This window comes from Bos javanicus, chromosome 5, assembly GCF_032452875.1.
Source record: "Bos javanicus breed banteng chromosome 5, ARS-OSU_banteng_1.0, whole genome shotgun sequence".
NCBI classification, from domain to species: Eukaryota; Metazoa; Chordata; class Mammalia; order Artiodactyla; family Bovidae; genus Bos; species Bos javanicus.
In genome coordinates this window covers 100,105,360-100,126,797 of record NC_083872.1, presented here as the reverse complement: position 1 = coordinate 100,126,797, position 21,438 = coordinate 100,105,360, and the positions used below count along the sequence as shown (strand labels likewise).

At 36.6% G+C, this 21,438-nt stretch overlaps 2 protein-coding genes across 2 annotated transcripts in view; both read left to right on the top strand.

The window, feature by feature from the left end:
* Positions 1-10,981: 10,981 nt before the first annotated feature.
* LOC133248127 (natural killer cells antigen CD94) lies at positions 10,982-16,527 on the top strand. The gene is made up of 7 exons (XM_061417888.1): positions 10,982-11,208; positions 12,087-12,179; positions 12,314-12,364; positions 13,862-13,906; positions 14,063-14,214; positions 14,971-15,074; positions 15,858-16,527. Exons 1-7 carry the CDS (start codon positions 11,202-11,204, stop codon positions 15,976-15,978), a joined length of 573 nt encoding a protein of 190 aa, XP_061273872.1. The 5' UTR covers positions 10,982-11,201; the 3' UTR covers positions 15,979-16,527.
* Positions 16,528-16,929: 402 nt separating this feature from the next.
* The window catches only part of LOC133248126 (natural killer cells antigen CD94-like), a 31,654-nt gene continuing 27,145 nt past the window's right edge, over positions 16,930-21,438 (top strand). Inside the window, exon 1 of the mRNA XM_061417887.1 lies at positions 16,930-20,776. The gene's annotated coding sequence lies outside the window, so the exon portion shown is untranslated. The remainder of the gene's footprint in view (positions 20,777-21,438) is intronic.

Below are 21,438 nucleotides of genomic sequence, written 5' to 3'. Positions count from 1 at the left end.
ACAGTTTGATGGTATGGGGAGGGAGGAGGGAGGAGGGTTCAGGATGGGGAACACATGTATACCTGTGGTGGATTCATTTTGATATTTGGCAAAACTAATACAATTATGTAAAGTTTAAAAATAAAATAAAATTAATAAAAAAAAAAAGCATCAATTCTTCGGCACTCAGCTTTCTTCACAGTCCAACTCTCACATCCATACATGACCACTGGAAAAACCATAGCCTTGACTAGACGTACCTTTGTTGGCAAAGTAAAGTCTCTGCTTTTGAATATGCTATCTAGGTTGGTCATAAATTTCCTTCCAAGGAGTAAGTGTCTTTTAATTTCATGGCTGCAGTCACCATCTGCAGTGATTTTGGAGCCCAGAAAAATAAAGTTTGACACTCCAGATGCCATGATCTTCGTTTTCTGAATGTTGAGCTTTAAGCCAACTTTATCACTCTCCACTTTCACTTTCATCAAGAGGCTTTCTAATTCCTCTTCACTTTCTGCCATAAGGGTGGTGTCATCTGCATATCTGAGGTGATTGATATTTCTCCTGGCAATCTTGATTCCAGCTTGTGCTTCTTCCAGCCCTGCATTTCTCATGATGTACTCTGCATATAAGTTAAAGAAGCAGGGTGACAATATACAGCCTTGAGGTACTCCTTTTCCTATTTGGAACCAGTCTGTTGTTCCATGTCCAGTTCTAACTGTTGCTTCCTGACCTGCATACAGATTTCTCAAGAGGCAGGTCAGCTGGTCTGGTATTCCTATCTCTTTCAGAATTTTCCACAGTTTATGGTGATACACACAGTCAAAGGCTTTGGCATAGTCAATAAAGCAGAAATAGATGTTTTTCTGGAACTCTCTTGCTTTTTCGATGATTCAGCGGATATTGGCCATTTGCTCTCTGGTTCCTCTGCCTTTTCTAAAACCAGCGCGGGTATACCTGTGGCGGATTCATTTCGATATTTGGCAAAACTAATACAATATTGTAAAGTTTAAAAATAAAATAAAATTTAAAAAAGTAAAAAAAAATAAATAAATAAAACCAGCTTGAACATGTGGAAGTTCACGGTTCATGTATGCTGAAGCCTGGCTTGGAGAATTTTGAGCATTACTTTACTGTATGTGAGATGAGTGCAATTGTTCAGTAGTTTGAGCATTCTTTGGCATTGCCTTTCTTTGGAATTGGAATGAAAACTGACCTTTTCCAGTCCTGTGGCCACTGCTGAGTTTTCCAAATGTGCTGGCATATTGAGTGCAGCACTTTCACAGCATCATCTTTCAGGATTTGAAATAGCTCAACCGGACTAGATTGAAAATTCCCATCCTGATCTCTTTTTTCTGGAAGCAAAAATAGCTTTATTGCTATTTTTAAATTCTTTCTGGATACCTATGCATCTATATCTTCTAATTTAGACCTGCAGGTGCCATATAATACTTTCTTCATGTTCATCACAGAGTTCAGAGGGTTTCACATTTGTGTGTCTTCTCTTGATGCTACAGAGTTCCACATAAGAATTGCAAGTCTTTGCCCAAGTATGTAGTCTCACAGATTACTTTCATATTTTGGAAAAGGAAAGGTAATCTAAGCCCTGATCGCATAAATATACAGTCTTATTTTATTTTACTCCATAGATCTTTCTTGCCTCATACTTATCTATCAGTTAAAAAAAAAACCAAAAAAGCCATTCTTACATGTGCTTTGAAGATTTTAATCTCTCATCAATCTCCAAAATCCTTTCCTAAAAATTATATAATAAATACTGAACAATTACACTTTTGAGGGGTACAGGGAGCAGTTCGTTTTATTGAGGGGTTTTCGAATAGGTCAAAGAAGGATTGAGATCATAATGAGTTCTGATGCCTGTGACCTGAATGGGATTTTCCTAAACTCAGAGATATCAAAACCCAAGTCTCCCCCTTTTTTATAACTGTTGCATATAATTGTCCCAGTTTCAAACCCTGGGTTGGGAAGACCCCTTGGAAAAGGGAATGGCTACCTGCTGCAGTACTCTTGCTTGGAGAATTCCATGGACATCAGGCTCTTGCCTGATGGACTACAGTCCATGGAGGGTCACAAAGAGTCAGACAGGACTGAGCAACTAACACTTTCACTTTTATACATCTTAAGAAATTTGTTTTGACATCTCTATTTGCTTTGTGATTTTATATTTTAATTAAGTGGTAATGATTAAGAACACAAAGTTGATTTTAAAATTACTGAGTCAAGATGAGGAAAGAACCTCTTATGTTTTATTTCTCAAAATATAATAGTACTACAAGTTGAACTCTGCACATTTTTGTATGAAGGTTGACTTAGGGAAACTGCACTTGTTATATTATGAAAGATACAAGATAGACTATAGCATTCTTCAAATGCTTAACATGGACTAAGCAAACATGCCTTGCACTTTATAGATACTTGAAATGTTTTGCCTTTGCTGCCCATGTGATTTTCATAACAATAATTTAGTTTTAATTGAATATAAAATGAAAATTATAAACAAATTTACACACACACACACACGCACCATCTTTTTTTTTTTTTATCACTTCCAGAATGCAGGAAAAAGGAAATTTTAAAAAATCAAAACTATCATATTTGTAACAAACAGCTTATTTAGCTGTTTTCTTAGAAAAAATTCAAATCTCATCTGACTAAATATGGAACCTCCTTCATTTTAATAAATCATGCTCATTTCTCTATCTCTAGACTACTAAATGTATCCATGTCTATTTTATCTCTTTTAATAAATATTCACTAATTGTGTCAAACTCTTGTGTCCCCATGACTGTAGCCCACCAACCCAGGCTGCTCTGTCTATGGGATTTCCTATGCAAAAATACTGGAGTGGTAGCCATTTCTTTCTGCAGGGGATCTTCCTGACCCAGGGATACAACCTGGGTCTCTTGCATTGCAGGCAGATCTGAATGTGCATCTGAGCCATCAGGGAAACTTCAATATATACTACACAAAAACATTTGAAACCACTTATATTGTTGTTGATAAAATGTATGTGTTTCTACTTAAAATATAAAGATTAAGAAAATTATTTTTAAATTTCCTAATTTTATTGTGTTTTGTTAAACTTAATTTGAGTCTTCTGCTTTGAAGCCCTGGTTCATGTGATTGCCTCCCAATTTTTCTCAAAATAAAAATAATTTATGTTCTGCTCTCTTAAAATTCAGCAATTTTTGTTTTTCTTGGGTGTTTTTGTTCATCCTTCTCAAAAGAGGAGTCATTCACATCTCTTTCTTCCCATGATCATTCTGTTAAACCATTTCCCTAAGTATCAAATATCATATACTGTAAAACTCACTTTTGTGATAATGTTACACATATATCTTTCGAAACCTGCATTGATATTCTTCAGTTCAGTTCAGTCGCACAGTTGTGTCTGACTCTTTGCGACCTGATGAACTGCAGAACGCCAGGCCTCCCTGTCCATCAAAAACTCCCGGAGTTTACCCAAACTCACGTGCATTGAGTCAGTGATGCGATCCAACCATCTTATCCTCTGTCGTCCCCTTCTCCTCCTGCCCCCAATCCTTCCCAGCATTAGGGTCTTTTCCAATGAGTCAGCTCTTTGCATCAGGTGGCCAAAGTATTGGAGTTTCATTTTCAACATCAATCCTTCCAATGAACACCCAGGACTGATTTCCTTTAGAATGGACTGGTTGAATCTTGCTGTCCAAGGGACTCTCAAGAATCTTCTCCAACACCACAGTTCAAAAGCATCAATTCTTTGGCTCTCAGCTTTCTTTATAGTCCAACTCTCACATCCATACATGACTACTGGAAAAACCATAGCCTTGACTAGACGGACCTTTGTTGACAAAGTAATGTCTCTGTTTTCTAATATGCTGTCTAGGTTGGTCATAACTTTCCTTCCAAGGAGTAAGTGTCTTTTAATTTCATGGCTTCAGTCACCATCTGCAGTGATTTTGGAGCCCAAAAATAAAGTCAGCCAGTTTCCACTGTTTCCCCATCTATTTGCCAGGAAGTGATGGGACTGGATGCCATGATCTTAGCTTTTTGAATGCTGAGCTTGAAGCCAACTTTTTCACTCTCCTCTTTCACTTTTACCAAGAGGCTCTTAAGTTCTTCACTTTCTGCCGTAACGGTGGTGTCATTTGCCTATGTGAGGTTATTGATGTTTCTCCTGGCAATCTTGATTCCAGCTTGTGCTTCTTCCAGCCCAGTGTTTTTCATGATGTACACTGCATATAAGTTAAATAAACAGGGTGACAATAAACAGTCTTGACGTACTCCTTTTCCTGTTTGGAACCCGTCTGTTGTTTCATGTCCCATTCTAACTGTTGCTTCCTGACCTCCATACAGATTTCTCAAGAGGCAAATTAGGTGGTCTAGTATTCCCATCTCTTTCAGAATTTTCCACACTTTATGGTGATCCACACAGTCAAAGGCTTTGGCATAGTCAATAAAGCAGAAATCGATGTTTTTCTGGAACTCTCTTACCTTTTCTATGATCCAGAAGATGTTGGCAATTTGATCTCTGGTTCCTCTGCCTTTTCTAAAACCAGCTTGAACATCAGGAAGTTCACGGTTCATGTATTGCTGAAGCCTGGCTTGGAGAATTTTGAGCATTACTTAACTAGTGTGTGAGATGAGTGCAATTGTGCGGTAGTTTGAGCATTCTTTGGCATTGCCTTTCTTTGGGATTGGAATGAAAACTGGCCTTTTCCAGTCCTGTGGCCACTGCTGAGTTTTCCAGATTTGCTGGCATATTGAGTGCAGCACTTTCACAGCATCATCTCTTAGGATTTGAAATTGCTCAACTGGAATTCCATCACCTCCACTAGCTTTGTTTATAGTGATGCTTCCCAAGGCCCACTTGTCTTCACATTCCAGGATGTCTGGCTCTGGGTGAGTAGTCACACCATCGTGATTATCTGGGTCATGAACATCTTTTTTGTACACTTCTTCTGCGTATTCCCGCCACCTCTTTTTATTTTTTTATTTTTTAAATATAAATTTATTTATTTTAACCACCACCTCTTTTAAATATCTTCTGCTTCTGTTAGGTCCATACCATTTCTTTCCTTTATTGAGCCCATCTTTGCATGAAATGTTCCCTTGGTATCTCTAATTTTCTTGAAGAGATCTCTAGTCTTTCCCTTTCTATTGATATTCTTAGGTTGTATCTAATTGTATATTTCAAGCACTAATAACACAGTTGAGAGTATATGATTTAATTCCACCATTTCATCATACAGTATGCCTATGTAAAGAAACCTTTTCATTTATTTTTTGTTGACAATGTGACTGTCACACCAAAGCCATTTTTACTCTTGAATAAAGTGAGAATTAGAAGAAATAAACTTAAGTCATACTATGATAGATGCAGGCTTCCCCAGTGGCTCATACAGTAAAGAATCTGCCTGCAATGAGGGAGACCTTGGTTCGATCCTTGGGTTGGGAAGATGCTCTGGAGGAGGGCATGACATTGCACTCCAGAATTCTTGCCTGGAGAATCCCTGTGGAAGGAGGAGCTTGGCTGGCTACAGTCCATGGGGTCACAAGAGTCAGACATGACTGAGTAACTAAGCACACATGATAGATATATATTAATAAGTGCCATCTTTCAAAACTTTTGAAACTTAAAGTTAGGAATCGTTTCTTGGAGACTTAAATTTTTTCTTTTGTGTATTATTTTGCAGAAGCAGAGCGTGGACATGCTTTAAAATTCCACAGTACAGAAGAGTGTATTTGGAAAGTCAGTAATTCTTTTCCCTATTTGTCATTACACTGATCCTGCTCCAGGGGCAAACTAATTATTATTCTGCTTTTTCTACTTTCATTAGCTCTCTGTATAAAAGTAGGGAGAAGTATTTTTTACATTTATAGCCCAGGATGAATCTTGGAATCTAGCAAAATCAAGGTTTGAAATATTTTTTAATTTACCATTAGGAGAGTCCATTCTGTTTTATTATTGTTGTTTTTGTTGAGGGCTTATGAGGCTTATTGGATGTTACAAGAAATAAGGGTGTTAAATAGGATGGATCCTATCTCTTTCAAAGGCAAATTATCTCCAAATAATAATAAGATGAATAGTTAGAATATGGCTTAGGAGAAGGAATTGCACAATACCCTCCCATACAGAGAGTGAGTCATCGTCAGGAGTTTCCCCATTTTCTATAATGATTCAAGAAATTGATGAAAAGTGCTGACTCAGGTGGCAAATGAATATCACTACCAGTGCATTCTCTCTACTCCCAGCACACTGTTTCCCACAAATAGTACTTAGTCTTGCCCCTTCGACCTTTTTTTATCTTCCTCCAATCCCCACTATATCATTAGCTTATTCTCCTTTTCCTCTGGTCAGGAGAAAGTGGAGTCATTGGATTATTTTCTTATTATAAGAAAAAATAACTTTGGACCATGAGATTGAATGACTGATTGTGACATCACTTTATTAAAATGTAAGGTGCCCAGAATTGCAAAAGTAAATATACAGTTTTTTTTGGTCCCTGGAGGCACAGGGACTGGGCATCATATTATGTGCTTGACTGTTTCCAACTGCAGCTTTTCTGAACTCCATACCTTTTTCCTGGCTCAGATGCTCAACTAGCTCCTGCTTGTGGGAAGGCAGCTCTTCTCTTTGCTACAGTTTGTTAAGTGTCTGGTATTTCTGGTGCTATTCTGCTTCTTTTGGTAAGTCTGCCTTAAGATCTGACCAAGATAATTCATATTTCATAAAACTGCACTGAAGGCAACGTCTCAAGGTGTGAAATTTGAGACAAGAAAAGAAGAAAAACAGGATAGTAATCCATCTCTACCTAGTTTATCCAGAAAGTTCAAACAATGTTGCTGTGCCCATACATATTTTAGATTCATATTCATTTTTTGTATGCTAGTATGTGCATTCATACAAACACACACATACCATCTCTTTTTAATCATCCTCTAGAGTGTACGGAGAAGGAAATTTTTTAAAAAATGAAACTATTGTATTTGTAATAAACAGCTTGTGTAACTGTTTTCATAGCAAGAATTTGAATCTCATATGATTAAAAATGGAACTTCTTATATTTTAATAAATCATGGACATTTCTCTGCCTCTAGAAGACAGTGAAGTGTATTCATCTCTATTTTATCTTCTTGTAATAAAGATTATATAAATACATTTGAAACTACTTATACTGTTGTTGATAAAAATTTGTGTCTCTACTTAATAAAGATAAAGAAAAATTATTTTTTACATGTCCCAATCCTATTGCGTTTTATTTGAGCCTCCTGTTTTGAAGACATGGTTCACACAGTGATTGCCTCTCAATTTTTCTCAAAATAAAATTAATTTACCTTCTGGTCACTTTAATTCAGCACTTTTTACATTTCTTTGCTGTTTTTATGTTTATCCCTCTTCAGTAAAGGAGTTCTTCACTTCTCCTTTTCTTCCCTGGTCAATCCAGTAAAAACTTTCCCAAAGTATCATGTCATACACTATAAAACTCACTTTTATAATAATGTTACATATATGTCTTCAGAAACCTGGATCACTATTCTTATTTTGCTCTAAGTGTTTATTTCAAGCACTGATAACACAATTGGGGAGTATATGATTTGATTTCACCATTTCACCATACAGTGTGCTAATGCAAAGATTTTATTAGTTCAGAATCTTTCTTTTTTTCTTTTCCCAGGGAATTCTTCCTCTCTCTGAAAAAGAAAATAATTTGCAACTTGATGCTAGCAAATTTCTTTCCACCCAGAGAATGCACCCATTTTCCAAGTGGTGAGGTCAAAATAAATTTCTCATTTGGGACCCTTGAAATATATCAGATCAGATCAGATCAGATCAGTCTCTCAGTCATGTCCAACTCTTTGCAACCCCATGAATCGAAGCACGCCAGGCCTCCCTGTCCATCACCAACTCCCAGAGTTCATTCAAACTCACTTCCATCGAGTCAGTGATGCCATCCAGCCATCTCATCCTCTGTCATCCCCTTCTCCTCTTGCCCCCAATCCCTCCCAGCATCAGAGTCTTTTCCAATGAATCAACTCTTCACATGAAGTAGCCAAAGTACTGGAGTTTCAGCTTTAGCATCATTCCTTCCAAAGAAATCCCAGGGCTGATCTCCTTCAGAATGGACTGGTTGGATCTCCTTGCAGTCCAAGGGACTCTCAAGAGTCTTCTCCAACACCACAGTTCAAAAGCATCAATTCTTCGGCGTTCAGCCTTCTTCACAGTCCAACTTTCACATCCATACATGACCAGAGGAAAAACCATAGCCTTGACTAGACGAACCTTTGTTGGCAAAGTAATGTCTGCTTTTGAATATGCTATCTAGGTTGGTCATAATTTTCCTTCCAAGGAGTAAGTGTCTTTTAATTTCATGGCTGCAGTCACCATCTGCAGTGATTTTGGAGCCCAGAAAAATAAAGTCTGACACTGTTTCCACTGTTTCCCCATCTATTTCCCATGAAGTGATGGGACCGGATGCCATGATCTTCGTTTTCTGAATGTTGAGCTTTAAGCCAACTTTTTCACTCTCCACTTTCACTTTCATCAAGAGGCTTTTTAATTCCTCTTCACTTTCTGCCATAAGGGTGGTGTCATCTGCATATCTGAGGTTATTGATATTTCTCCCGGCAATCTTGATTCCAGCTTGTGTTTCTTCCAGTCCAGCGTTTCTCATGATGTACTCTGCATATAGGTTAAATAAACAGGGTGACAATATACAGCCTTGATGTACTCCTTTTCCTATTTGGAATCAGTCTGTTGTTCCATGTCCAGTTCTAACTGTTACTTCCTATATTCTGGAACATTGATAAGCAAGGAAGAGACTTCATAATTACATGGACATTCATTTATTTTCTCCAACTGTTGGTTCAGGTTTGAATGGTCTTTTAGTTACTGAAGTCAACATGGGCACTGATCAAGGGCATGAGTAAACTACAGGGAAGAAAATTTGTAGTTCTTACAGTGAAGAATCTCCTCCCCTACTTGGGGAGAGGAGATTCTGCTGAGAGACCTGCATTTTCTGCAAGGAGAAACAAACACTTAAGTGAAGCTGACATTTCAGTGGAGCTTCAGTTTGGGTTCTTTCTGGATCAGACCCCTCCTGATAAAGGTTTGAGTGAAAAGCATATTTGGAATGTGTGTGGATAAAGGAGGAAGTGTTAATTCAGGAAAGAGAATGTAGAACACAATAAAGGTCACTCTCTTAATCCAGATACTAGAGGAGGAGACTGGAGGCTAACACTGTTGAGTGAATCTGGTGAATGGGGAAAAATATAATGTTCAAAAACTGCCTCACATTCAAGTCACAGTTGCTGAATTAGAGCAAATACTGAGACTCATTGGTTAGGGCCATCCCGGTGAGAATTCCTCAGCACTTCTGGACTGCCAGGCGGGAGCAGCAAAACTTTCAGCAGTTCTAAGAGGGAAAATTTGCACTTGCTGATTTACCATAGTTTACAAATATTCCAAGGGATATGGGAAGGGGGAAGTGATAACATTTGCTTCAAGTGGAGATGAATGGTAGGGAAACTGGTACAAAAACAATTCAACTGCCCTTGTGCAAAAAGGGATCAATCAACCAGTGCTGACAGCACAGAGAAAATTAGAGGATTTCATACTTATATATAATCTACACGTATATGCATATAAAGTCCTCTTTAATCACCTGACTTCCCTGGTGGCTCAGCAGTAAAGAATCCATGTACAGTGTAGCAGATGCTGGAGACATGAGTTCAATCCCTGGGTCAGGAAGATACCCTGGAGGAGGAAGTGGCAACCCACTCCAGTATTCTTGCCTAGAGAATTTCAGGGCAGAGGAGTCTGGTGGGCTACAGTCCATGGAGTCACACAGGGTTAGATACGAATGAGCAACTGAGCACACATACGTATATAAAATATACACATATATGAATGCTGCTGCTGCTCAGTCGCTTCAGGCGTGTCCGACTCTGCGTGACCCCATAGACGGCAGCCCACCAGGCTCCCCTGCCCCTGGGATTCTCCAGGCAAGAACACTGGAGTGGGTTGCCATTTCCTTCTCCAATGCATGAAAGTGAAAGTGAAGTCGCTCAGTCGTGTCCGACTCTTAGCGACCCCATGGACTGCAGCCTACCAGGCTCCTCCATCCATGGGATTTTCCAGGCAAGAGGGCTGGAGTGGGGTGCCATCGCCTTCTCCAACATATATGTATACACATGTAGATATGTCTACCTATCTGTATCCATCTTCTACTCTATCCATCTATCTGTTTATCTATCTATATCTTTTGTGTGTATATGCATGAGTGCATTCAGTTATCTTATTTGTGACTTGACATTTACATTGTTGGACTGAACCAATCTTTGATGGAGTTTTACCACGGAGTTAGAGAATTAAATGAGGGAGAGAGAAAGAGTGAGAGAAGAAGAAGGAGACGAGGGGAGAAGTCCCTCTGATTCCACCATTTTTATTTTGCCTTCCATACTTGGGTTAATAAGGCAAGAATGAGAAGTACAGCATGAGAGCTGAAAAGTTCCAACCACTCTGTACTAAAGGAAATAAATGAAAATTAAGAAAACATAGATGGAGAGACAGGCTTAATTTGAAATTCGTCTCATGTGTGCTCTAGAGAAAGACTACCAGGGTTTCAGACATGTGACCTAGCTTTACTATACCTTACCTTACTTTTCTCATTGGTAAAATAAGCATATTTATCTATCTTTATTGTTAAGTCACATTCAGGGGAAAAATAAGCTAACATATTTCATGTGCTTCATGTTTGACACGAGGTAAATAATAAACATTTTTTACGAATAAAAATGGAAAATTCTGTGCAAATTTTTTTGTACTAAGTAAATTTTCCTTTGGTTTGCCCATATATTCCATTTTCCAAGTAACTCTTTAGATGACTTTGATGTTTGAACATTAAAAAAAAAAACTTTCCTCTGACCTTATTTTGTGATAGTCAAATGGTCTGCATTATGAGGTTCAGTGAGAATTTCCTGTATTGCGGTTCCAGAAGCATTTTAGAAGATAGCGATTTTACTGCTTCTTGTTCATACTACACATCCTTGTCTCGTCAGCAGAAGATACAAGCACATGTTGATTCACAGTTCTTCTTTTTTAAAATTTCTTCACAACTTTTGGGGTTTTGGTAGCCTCCAGCTTAGCTCCATGGACTAACCTCACTATCCTTGAACAAGCATCCACAGTGCCTTATCTGCGTCGACATTAGACAACATCTCACATGGCAGGTATGTGCAGCCCAAGTCATAAAGTGAAAAAATAAAAATAACCAAAAATATATCTCATGGGTATGGCTAATTTTGGGCAACATGTTAAGAAAAAATGTGTACAGTTTTAAGTTTCTCATATATTAGCACTTTTTAATTTCATTTTTCTGATTCTTCACTCTGTAACTTAGAGATGATTTTGTGAAGTATTCTCAAAACAGATTTAAAGAGTGGATTTTGACCAGGATAGCTCTAAATTCTGATTGAGATATAAATTTACCAGGAAAATTATCCTAAGTTTTCCTACCTACCTAATGGGAATCATGTGCTCCACCTTGTGATGCTTATGTTGTTGTTACTAATATAAGTTTGTTATCAATATATCAGGGTTATCCTGGTGGCTCAGACAGTAAAGAGTCTGCCTACAATGAGGGAAACCCATGTTCAATCCCTGGGTTGGGAAGATCCCCTGGAAAAGGGAATGGCACCCACTCCAGTGTTCTTACCTGGATAATTCCATGGACTGAGAAAACAAGTGAGCCACAGTCCGTGGGGTTGCAAAGAGTTGAGTCCATAAAATGGAACTTAGTGCCTGTTTGTCTCTTTTTACTACAGATCTCTAAGCTTCTTTTCAAATTAAAAAGTAAATGGTAAATACATTGTACTGAGACAGAACTGATAAAGAAGAAAAGGTACTGAAAATCTCAATGAAGAACAAAGTACATCATATTGAAATATTGGTATTGGATAGAGTTCTCAATGGACTGTCTTCATTTTCAAACATTTTACTGGCAAAATGGGTTATCAAACCAAAGAACCTTTTGGATTCTTTCACTGGTTTCTGCCTTTAAGAACTCCTGTATTTTATCTTTAAATTATTATCCCATCTTTCTTTATAGCTTTTCGGACCACTGCATGGAGGTTGATCTCTGGGGTCTTAGGAGTAATATGCCTTGTGTTGATGGCTGCTTTGGGAGTTCTGTTAAAAAATTGTAAGTTTTTCTAGTCAAGATCAAAATTGTCATGAAACTATCTTACAATAAAAGTTTGATTTTTCTAATGTGGAGTATTTTGTTATTTCATAAAACAGTGTCTGATAAAGTAAATTTCTAATCATTTCTTCCAGCACTTACTAAACGAAGTATTCAGCCTGGACCCTCTGCAGATCTTCAGGAAGGTAGAGTTCCTACTTTGGAAATCTTTCTTGTTGATAAAGAATAAAATAAGCAGTTTCCTGTTTTTCTCATACAGAAGCTTGATGGAATATTATAGTCATCAAAACTTGCCTGCTTGTTGTAGGATAGTCTTCTTTCATTGTTCACATAAGAATTTATTAGATTTCATCAAATAAGTATTATTTGTATATTTAAATAATAAGGAAAATATTACCCTGAAAAAATTTTTTCAATGTTAAGTGTTCATGTTTAAGTAGCAAATAAAAAATACATTATATATTTATATTTATATTATATATATACATGATATTTACATTAAAGTAAATATTATAGCCAATCCTAATTACCTCATTGTGTTTGTTTATAACCCATACATTTATATCTCTTTACCTTTACCTCTGCTTCTTCTATAACTCAGAAAGCAGCATGGAGATTTTTGCAGTTCTAAACCCTACTTAACACTTAACCTGTGAAAGTCAGCTCAAAGACCTAGCTGTTGTTTTTTTTTGTCTCAAACACTCTCCAAGTTGTTTTACTATCTTCTTTGTTCATATAGCATCTTCATTCATATTTTTTTTCCTGAGCATTTTCCTGGCTTTATTAAGATACAATTAAGATACAATTGACAAATGATGTTGTATAAGTTTAATGTCTGCAATGTGTTGATTTGATGTACTTATTACTATAATATTATTACCACTGTAGCACTAGCTACTGCCTCCATCATGTCACACAACTATCATTTCTGTTTGTGGTAAAAACATTTAAGAACTACTCCTGCAGCAATTCACGAGTATTTATACCACAATACTGTTAGCTCTAGTTATAATGGTGCACAGTAGATTCCCAGAATGAATTCATCTTCTAACTGAAAGCTTCTATTTTTTTTTTTTTATTGTTTTTGGCCTCACCTCACAGCTTTTGGGATTTTAGTTCCACTATCACAGATTGGACCCAGGTACTCAGCAGTGAAAGCATTGAGTTTTAACCACTGGACCACCAGGAAATTTCCATGTACCTTTTGACCAACATCTCGCTATTTTCCCCCATATCTCAGCCCTTGTTAACCACCATTCTACTCTACACCCTCAAAATTGTTTATTTGACAAAGATTTGAGTGCCTGCCATGTCATAGAACTTTTATCACCAAGGATGGTCAATACTGAAGACACCATCACTAATATATCTGGTGGTCAGACTTCTGGCTAATCATATTATTTATCATCATTTTGAAAATAAAATATGCAGAATTTTTCTCTCAGAAAATATGCTATAATTCTTTTTCCATTTTAATACTTCTTTCATCTAGTTTACTTTTAATTACATAGAAAAAATCAGCTTTGGATCACTGCCTTAAAAAGGGTTCTTCTAATCACCTCACATCCTACAATCTGCTATACTGTTTATTTGAACACAGTGAATTTCTTGTGTATACTTACCCAGATTAGCATTAAAAATAGTTCATAAAGACTAAAATGTATGCAATTCTCTCTCTCTAGAATATAATCTCCATGAAGAAGAAGAGTCATGTCTGGGTTGTTCAGGTAAATATGTGCTGATGTGTAGTGTGTGCAGTAAATTCTCAAAGAATATTTGTAGACACAATTAATAAATAACAAATGCTTTTTGAATGAGAAAGTAGCACTGAAAAGAAACTGGATCTCCAATGTCATCAAGTCATGTTTTATTTTTTCTCTTAGGATCTGGCTGTTATTCTTGCCAAGAAAAGTGGATTGGCTACCAATGCAACTGTTATTTAATTTCTAATGAATTAAAAACATGGAAAGACAGTAGGGATTTTTGTGTTTCTCATAATTCCAGTCTACTTCAGATACAAACCAGAAATGAACTGGTAAGTATTTAATTCTTATTTTCTACATTTTACTTGACCCAGAAAAATATATTATCTATACTTTGATTCAAGTCTTTAATCAGATAGTAAATGGATGATTATATTTGAACTAATTTCCTATACTTTGAAACCACCATAAAATTGAGCCAAACTTTCTTTAAGGTTTACATTATAGGAGTGCTGACAGATAAAATATAAGAAACTGTTTAGAGAGTATTCAAAGAAGAAATAATAGGTCATTAGTTTTATTCCAAAAACTTTAAACTTTTAGTTCTTTAAGTGAATTTATAACTGATTTTGTAATTATACAACATTTGCTATCACTCAGGTATAATGTGAAATTAATATGTAGAATATTATAAAATAATAACCCAACTCTTAATAAAAAGTTCTGTAGCTTCCTGAAGAAACTGTGGTAAAGATTTATCCCTCCAGATGCGGTTGATTTGGGATCAGATTTGATTATTGATCCCATTTGAAGGAAGTGTTCCATGAAAACTCTCATACCCTTTATGACATCTTTCATTCCTTCAAGAAGTGAGATTTTTGTGGGTTTTTTTTTCCTCCATAAATGAATGGGCTTGATGAATGAGAGATAGTAGGCATGTGACTGACTCCTTTTCCCAAATTAGAAGTTAAAAATTATTTTAGTGGGTATAATTGAAAAACTGATGTGGACACTGGCCCCCTTAAAAGTACGTGATTCCTAGAGTAGATTCAAAATAGATTAATATGTTGGTCTCTGTTTCCATGCAGGCTTTTATGAAGTTCAGTACCAGTTTTTACTGGATTGGGCTTTCTTACGATGAAGAACATCATGCCTGGTTGTGGGAGGACAATTCTACTCTCTCCCAGGATTTGTAAGTTTCTGGTACCAAAACCTTTTTCCCTGTTCTTTTTGAGTTTATCCTTAATAAGATCAGAGAATTGAATATCCAGGACCATTATAACTAAGGTATCCTATTTTGGGCATGAAACTTTAAAAAAGAGAATAGATACAACATAATAAAATTTTTAACCACATCCACAACATCCAAGTGTTTGCTCAAGAGCTTTCGACATATGGTTTTGTTTCCTGCCTTGGTACAAGCACTTGGATATGTATGCATATGTACAGAATCTCACATGTATGAAAGCAGTCTGGAGAAAACAGTATGTCCATTATTTTTCTTATTCTGGTGGAGACTGATATTCTCAGCATTGACCCATGTTTCAAATATTCTGGGTTTATTTCCTGTATATTTATAAGCTTCAAATCTCATTTTCATTCTTAAATATGAGATTTAACAGCATCATACATTGAGAAATTTTATAATCTGATTTTTTCTTGGACTAGACTTAGTTAATACATCTTTAATTAACATAGAAGCAAAGAATAACACATATCAAAATCATTAAAAACAACAACAAAACCAAAAAATCCCCAATCTCAATGCTATTGATTATTGAGCATACTGTGTTTTGGTAACATTGTACTCTGAAATTGTGAAAAATGACTTGAATGAAGAAGATAATGACTCAAGATGTAATATCTCATTCAAATGCTTTTAAATATTCCCTAATTCTATCATTTAGCAAGAACAGCATCCTTGAACCTTTTCATTTCCTGTTCTTGTATATTAAAATTTTCTTCTTCATTGCAGACTTCCTTTCCTTAAATCTGTAAATCCAAAGAACTGCATTATGTATAACCCAAGAGGAAGGATTTTGGATGCATACTGTGAAAAGAAGTTTCGTTATATCTGTAAACAACAGCTTATTTAGATGTTTCTTGGGGCAGAAGTGTTGTGCAATGGAAATTCAGTATTACTTAGAATGGTTACAAATTGTATTACCTACCTCTGGGATCTTCGAAATTTCCCAAATTGTGTTTTATCAATCATATACTTTTCATGTATTTGAAAATATATATTTAAAGTTTTTATCACTATACAATTGGTATATAACATTATGTTAGTTTTAGGTATACAACATAACAATAACTAAGACAGTATGCCTAATTCATCAACATATATAGTTACAATTTAAAATTTTGCCCTGTGTTTTAAAATTGATGAAATTTGTGTACCTACACCTGAAATTATAGAGTTAAGATAAATAATTTAATGAATGTTCAATGTATATGGTATGGATTTAACAATTTATGCATCTATTTTTGGAAATTATCTCTGCTGAAATTTAAATAAAACTTAATTCAGGCCAAACAATATATATTAACATCATATTAGTTCTTTGTATGGTGTGCTAAATTGGAAAGTCCCATCCTCATCTTTTTTCCTCCGAAAGTAAAAATAATTTTAGTGTTTGTTATAAGTTTTTGGTGAATATCTATTCATCTATAAGTTCTAATTTAGACCTGAAAGTGCCATATAATAATTTCTTCATATGTATCACAAGGGTTAAGTAACACATTTGTGTGTCTTATCTTGATGCTACCAAGTTCTGCAGAACAATTGGAAAGTTATATCCAAGTATGTGATCTTACAAGATTGCCTTCACATTTTCCAAGGGGAAGGGGAACCCAAGCTCTGATCACATGAATGTACAGTCTTATTTTTTTTTTTTTTTTTCCCAAGTATCTTTCTTGCCTTATGCTTCAGATCAGATCAGATCAGTCACTCAGTCGTGTCCGACTCTTTGCGACCCCATGAATCGCAGCACGCCAGGCCTCCCTATCCATCACCAACTCCCAGAGTTCACTCAGACTTGGTGATGCCATCCAGCCATCACATCCTCTGTCGTCCCCTTCTCCTCTTACCCCCAATCCCTCCCAGCATCTGACAGTAGAAAAAGCCACTCTTACAAGTGCATTTAAGATTTCAATTTCTGATCAATCCCCCAAATCTTTTCCTAAATGGCATGTGATAAAATACTGGACATTTAGTATTTAAGAGGACAGGGAGCAAGCAGGCTTTTTTATTGAGGGGTTTCTGAGTGGGTCAGTGAAGGGAAGGGAACATGATGAGTTGTGATGCTTGTGACCTGAATAGGTTTTTTCCGACCTCAGAAATATCAAAATCCAATTCCCTCTTTTAAAAAATAACTGTTGAATATACATCTAAAGAAATTTGTACTGACATCTCTATTTGTGCTCTTCTTTTGTATTTCAATTAAATGATTATAATTAAGAGCTCAAGATTGATTTTCAAAATACAAAGAGTCAGGAAGAGATAAGAACCTCTCATCTTTTATTTCTCAAAATAAAAATATAATAGTAATACAACTTGAAACCTTTGTTCTTGTATGAAGATTGACTTAGGAAAAAGCACTTAGGTTATACTATGAAAAACACAGGATAGCTGTAACATCTTTCAGGTATTTAACTTGGACATGCATTGCACTTTCTACATATTTAAAATGTTTTGCCTTTGCTGTCTGTGTCATTTTTGTAACAATATAGTTTTAAAATTGCATTTATAAAGATCAGTATAGACAAGCTTATTAAGAAAACAGTTTTCTGTTCCAATTGTCCAATCAATCTGTCCTCTTCCTACACAAAAAAATTTCCTCTGAGTATTTTGCTTGTTTGTTTGTTTTTCTTAAGGAGAAAAAATGTAGGAAATATATTTCTGCATAGGATATGTATAGATCTAAGTTTATTTTCTATGCAGGAAATAATAGAATTTTCATAATTTTTGTCAAGGATGAATATCAACTGTGTTCTTATAGCTACATTCAGGCATAGGTTGAAATTGCTATTCTAACATCATCACTCTATGAATTTTACATAGTTCAATCTTTTTTTTTTTTTTTACTGAGAACTCATGAAAATTCATTACAATATCGCAAGAGCAATGAGGAAACAGAAGGTGTTAAATGTTACAGATTGTATCTAATTTCAAAGAATAATCTATTTCAAAGTTGTCTTCACTGAGAAAGGAAAATTCCTGTTGCCTTCTAAAGATAGCTGAGAGGTTTTCTTCAGCTCCCATATCATATCCATATCATCCCATATCATATCCATATCATCAGCTCCTATATCCCATATCATTTTAGCTCCCATATCATTTCAGACTGGGAGCTAACTGAGGTTCAGATAATGAAATACTTCTTGCAAAATTCAGACTTAAATTGAAAAAAGTAGGGAAAACCACTAAACCATTAAGGCATGATCTAAATCAAATCCCTTACAATTATACAGTGGAAGTTAGAAATAGATTCAAGGGATTAGATCTGATAGAAAGAGTGCCTGAAGAACTATGGATGGAGGTTCGTGATATTGTATAGGAGGCAGTGATCAAGACCATCTACAAGAAAAAGAAATGCAAAAAAGCAAAATGGCTGTCTGAGGAGGCCTTACAAAGAACTGTGGAGGGAAGAAAAACTAAAGGCAAAAGAGAAAATGGAAGATATACCCATTTGAATGCAGATTTTCAAAGGATGGAGAGATAAGAAAACCTTCTTCAGTGATCAATGCAAAGAAATAGAGCAAAACAATAGAATGGGAAAGATGAGTGATTGCTTCAAGAAAATTAGAGATACTAAGGGAACATTTTGTGCTTAGATGGGCTCAATAAAGGACAGAAATTGAATGGACCTAACAGAAGGAGAAGATATTAAGAAGAGGTGGCAAGAATACACAGATGAACTGTACAAAAAAGATCGTCATGAGCCAGATAATCACAATGGTGTGAACACTCACCTAGAGCCAGACATCCTGGAATGCAAAGCCAATTGGGCCTTAGGAGCATCACTACAAAGCTAGTGCAGTTGATGGAATTCTAGTTGAGCTATTTCAAATCCTAAAAGACGATGTTGTGAAAGTGCTGCACTCAAATGCCAGGAAACTTGGAAAACTCAGCAGTGGCCATAGGACTGGAAAAGGTTAGTTTTCATTTCAATCCCAAAGAAAGGCAATGCCAAATAATGTTCAAACTACCACACGATTGCACTCATCTCACATGCTAGCAAAGTAATGCTCAAAATGCTCTGAGCCAGACTTCAACAGTACATGAACCATGAACTTCCAGGTGTTCAAACTGGATTTAGAAAGGCAGAGGAACCAGAGATCAAATTGCCAACATCCGTTGGACCATCGATAAAGCACAAGAGTTCCAGAAAAATATTTAATTCTGTTTTACTGACTGTGCCAAAGCCTTTGACTGTGTGGATCACAACAAACTATGGAAAATTCTTAAAGAGATGGGAATACCAGACCATCTGACCTGCCTCCTGAGAAACCTGTATGCAGGTCAAGAAGCAACAGTTAGAACGGGGCATGGAACAACAGACTGGTTCCAAATTGGGAAAGGAGTATGTCGGGCTGTATATTGTCACCCTAATTATTTAACTTATATGCAAAGTACATCATGAGAAATGCTGGACTGGATGAAGCACAAGCTGGAAACAAGATTTCTGGGAGAAATATCAATAACCTCAGATATGCAGAAGACACCATGCTTATGGCAGAAAGTGAAGAACTAAAGAGCCTCTTGATGAAAGTGAAAGAGGGGAGTGAAAAAGCTGACTTAAAACTCAGCTTTTTCAGAAAAAATTCAGAAAACTAAGATCATGGTATCCAGTCCCATCATTTCATGGCAAATAGATAGGGAAACAATGGAAACAGTGACAGATTTCATTTTGGGGGGCTCTAAAATCACTGCAGATGGTGACAGCAGCCATAAAATTAAAAGATGCTTGCTCCTTGAAAGAAAAGCTATGACCAAGCTAGACAGCATATTAAAAAGCAGAGACATTACTTTGCCAGCAAATGTCCGTCTAGTCAAAGCTATGGTTTTTACAGTAGTCATGTATGGATATGAGAGTTGGACTATAAAGAAAGCTGAGTGCTGAAGAATTGATGCTTTTGAACTGTGGTGTGGAGAAGACTCTTGAGAGTCCCTTGGACTACAAGGAGATCTAACCAGCCCATCCTAAAGGAAATCAGTCCTGAATATTCATTGGAAGGACTGATGCTGAAGCTGAAACTCCAATACTTTGGTCACCTGATATGAAGAGATGACTCATTGGAAATGACCTTGATGCTGGGAAAGGTGGAAGGAGAAGGGGACAACAGAGGATGAGATGGTTGAATGGCATCACTGACTTGATGGACATGAGTTTGAGCAAACTCCAGGAGTTGGTGATGAACGGGAGGCCTGGCTGCTGCAACCCCTTTCGGTCACAAAGAGTCAGACATGACTGAATGACTGAACTGAACTGAACTGATAATTTCAGGGCATTATCATGTAAAGTGCTAGCTTAAAGAAATGTTACTAGGCATCCATGGCAAAGTGTCCTTCTTACTATTGGCCTCGTCATATTAATTACAGTCAATCTAAGACCATCTGACTCATTTCATTGTTATTAATTTTTTCTCCCACTCTTACCTGAATTATGCTTCCTTCATCCTGAAAATCTCTTTGTACTCCTTGGGATGGGAACAATTCCTTTTATAGAAAGGTTTTGCACAAAACTTTTGTTTCTTTCTGATATGATGTTTCTGATATATTCTCTGTAGGAGTCACTTACTTTTATTTTGATTTCTGCTTTTTGCTCTGAAATGGGCTGATTTGGAAGGATCGAGGTGAATGACTATCTCACTGTTGGATATAAAGCAAAGGTAAGAGGGTAATGAAATGTGTGAAAAACACACACTATAACAAAACTGTATTTCCATAAGTCATTTCAGTCTTTCTTCATTTAATTCTGTTACTCAGAATGTGTTACTCATTACCCTGAATGCATGCAATATGGGTTATGTATTGATGGCTAACAAATTATATTTAGAAACCTAAAACCACGCATGTTTATTATCTCTCACTATCTGTGGATCTGGAACTGGACACAGCTTAACTATAGCCTTTGTTCAGGGTCTCACTAGATTGAAACCAAGTTCTTGGCCAGGTGGTATTCTCACCTAAAACTCAAAAGTCCTCTTTCAAGCTCAATCAAGCTTTTGAAAAAAATTTGTTCTGTATGTTTGTAAGACTAATACCCATAGCTTACAAAGGACTCCTCTCTGCATAGATAGTCACACCAGGGTTACTTTCTTCTTCAGGACAAGGAATAGCACCCCTGACTTCTCTCTTTATCTTGTCTATGTCTCTTTTGGGCTTCCCTGGAGGCTCAGATGGTAAAGAATCTGCCTGCAATGCAGGATACCTGGGTTGGATCCCTGGGTTGGGAAGATCCCCTGTAGGAGGGCATGGCAACCCACTCCAGTATTCTTGCCTGGGGAATCCCCACAGACAGAGACACCTGGTGGGCTACAGCCCATGGAGT

Excerpts from the sequence above, each read along its gene's own strand:
- LOC133248127 (XM_061417888.1), top strand. Across the intron at positions 12,365-13,861 it reads CTCTGCAGATCTTCAGGAAG|AATATAATCTCCATGAAGAA; the intron begins GTAGAGTTCCTA and ends CTCTCTCTCTAG. Across the intron at positions 13,907-14,062 it reads GTCATGTCTGGGTTGTTCAG|GATCTGGCTGTTATTCTTGC; the intron begins GTAAATATGTGC and ends TTTTTCTCTTAG.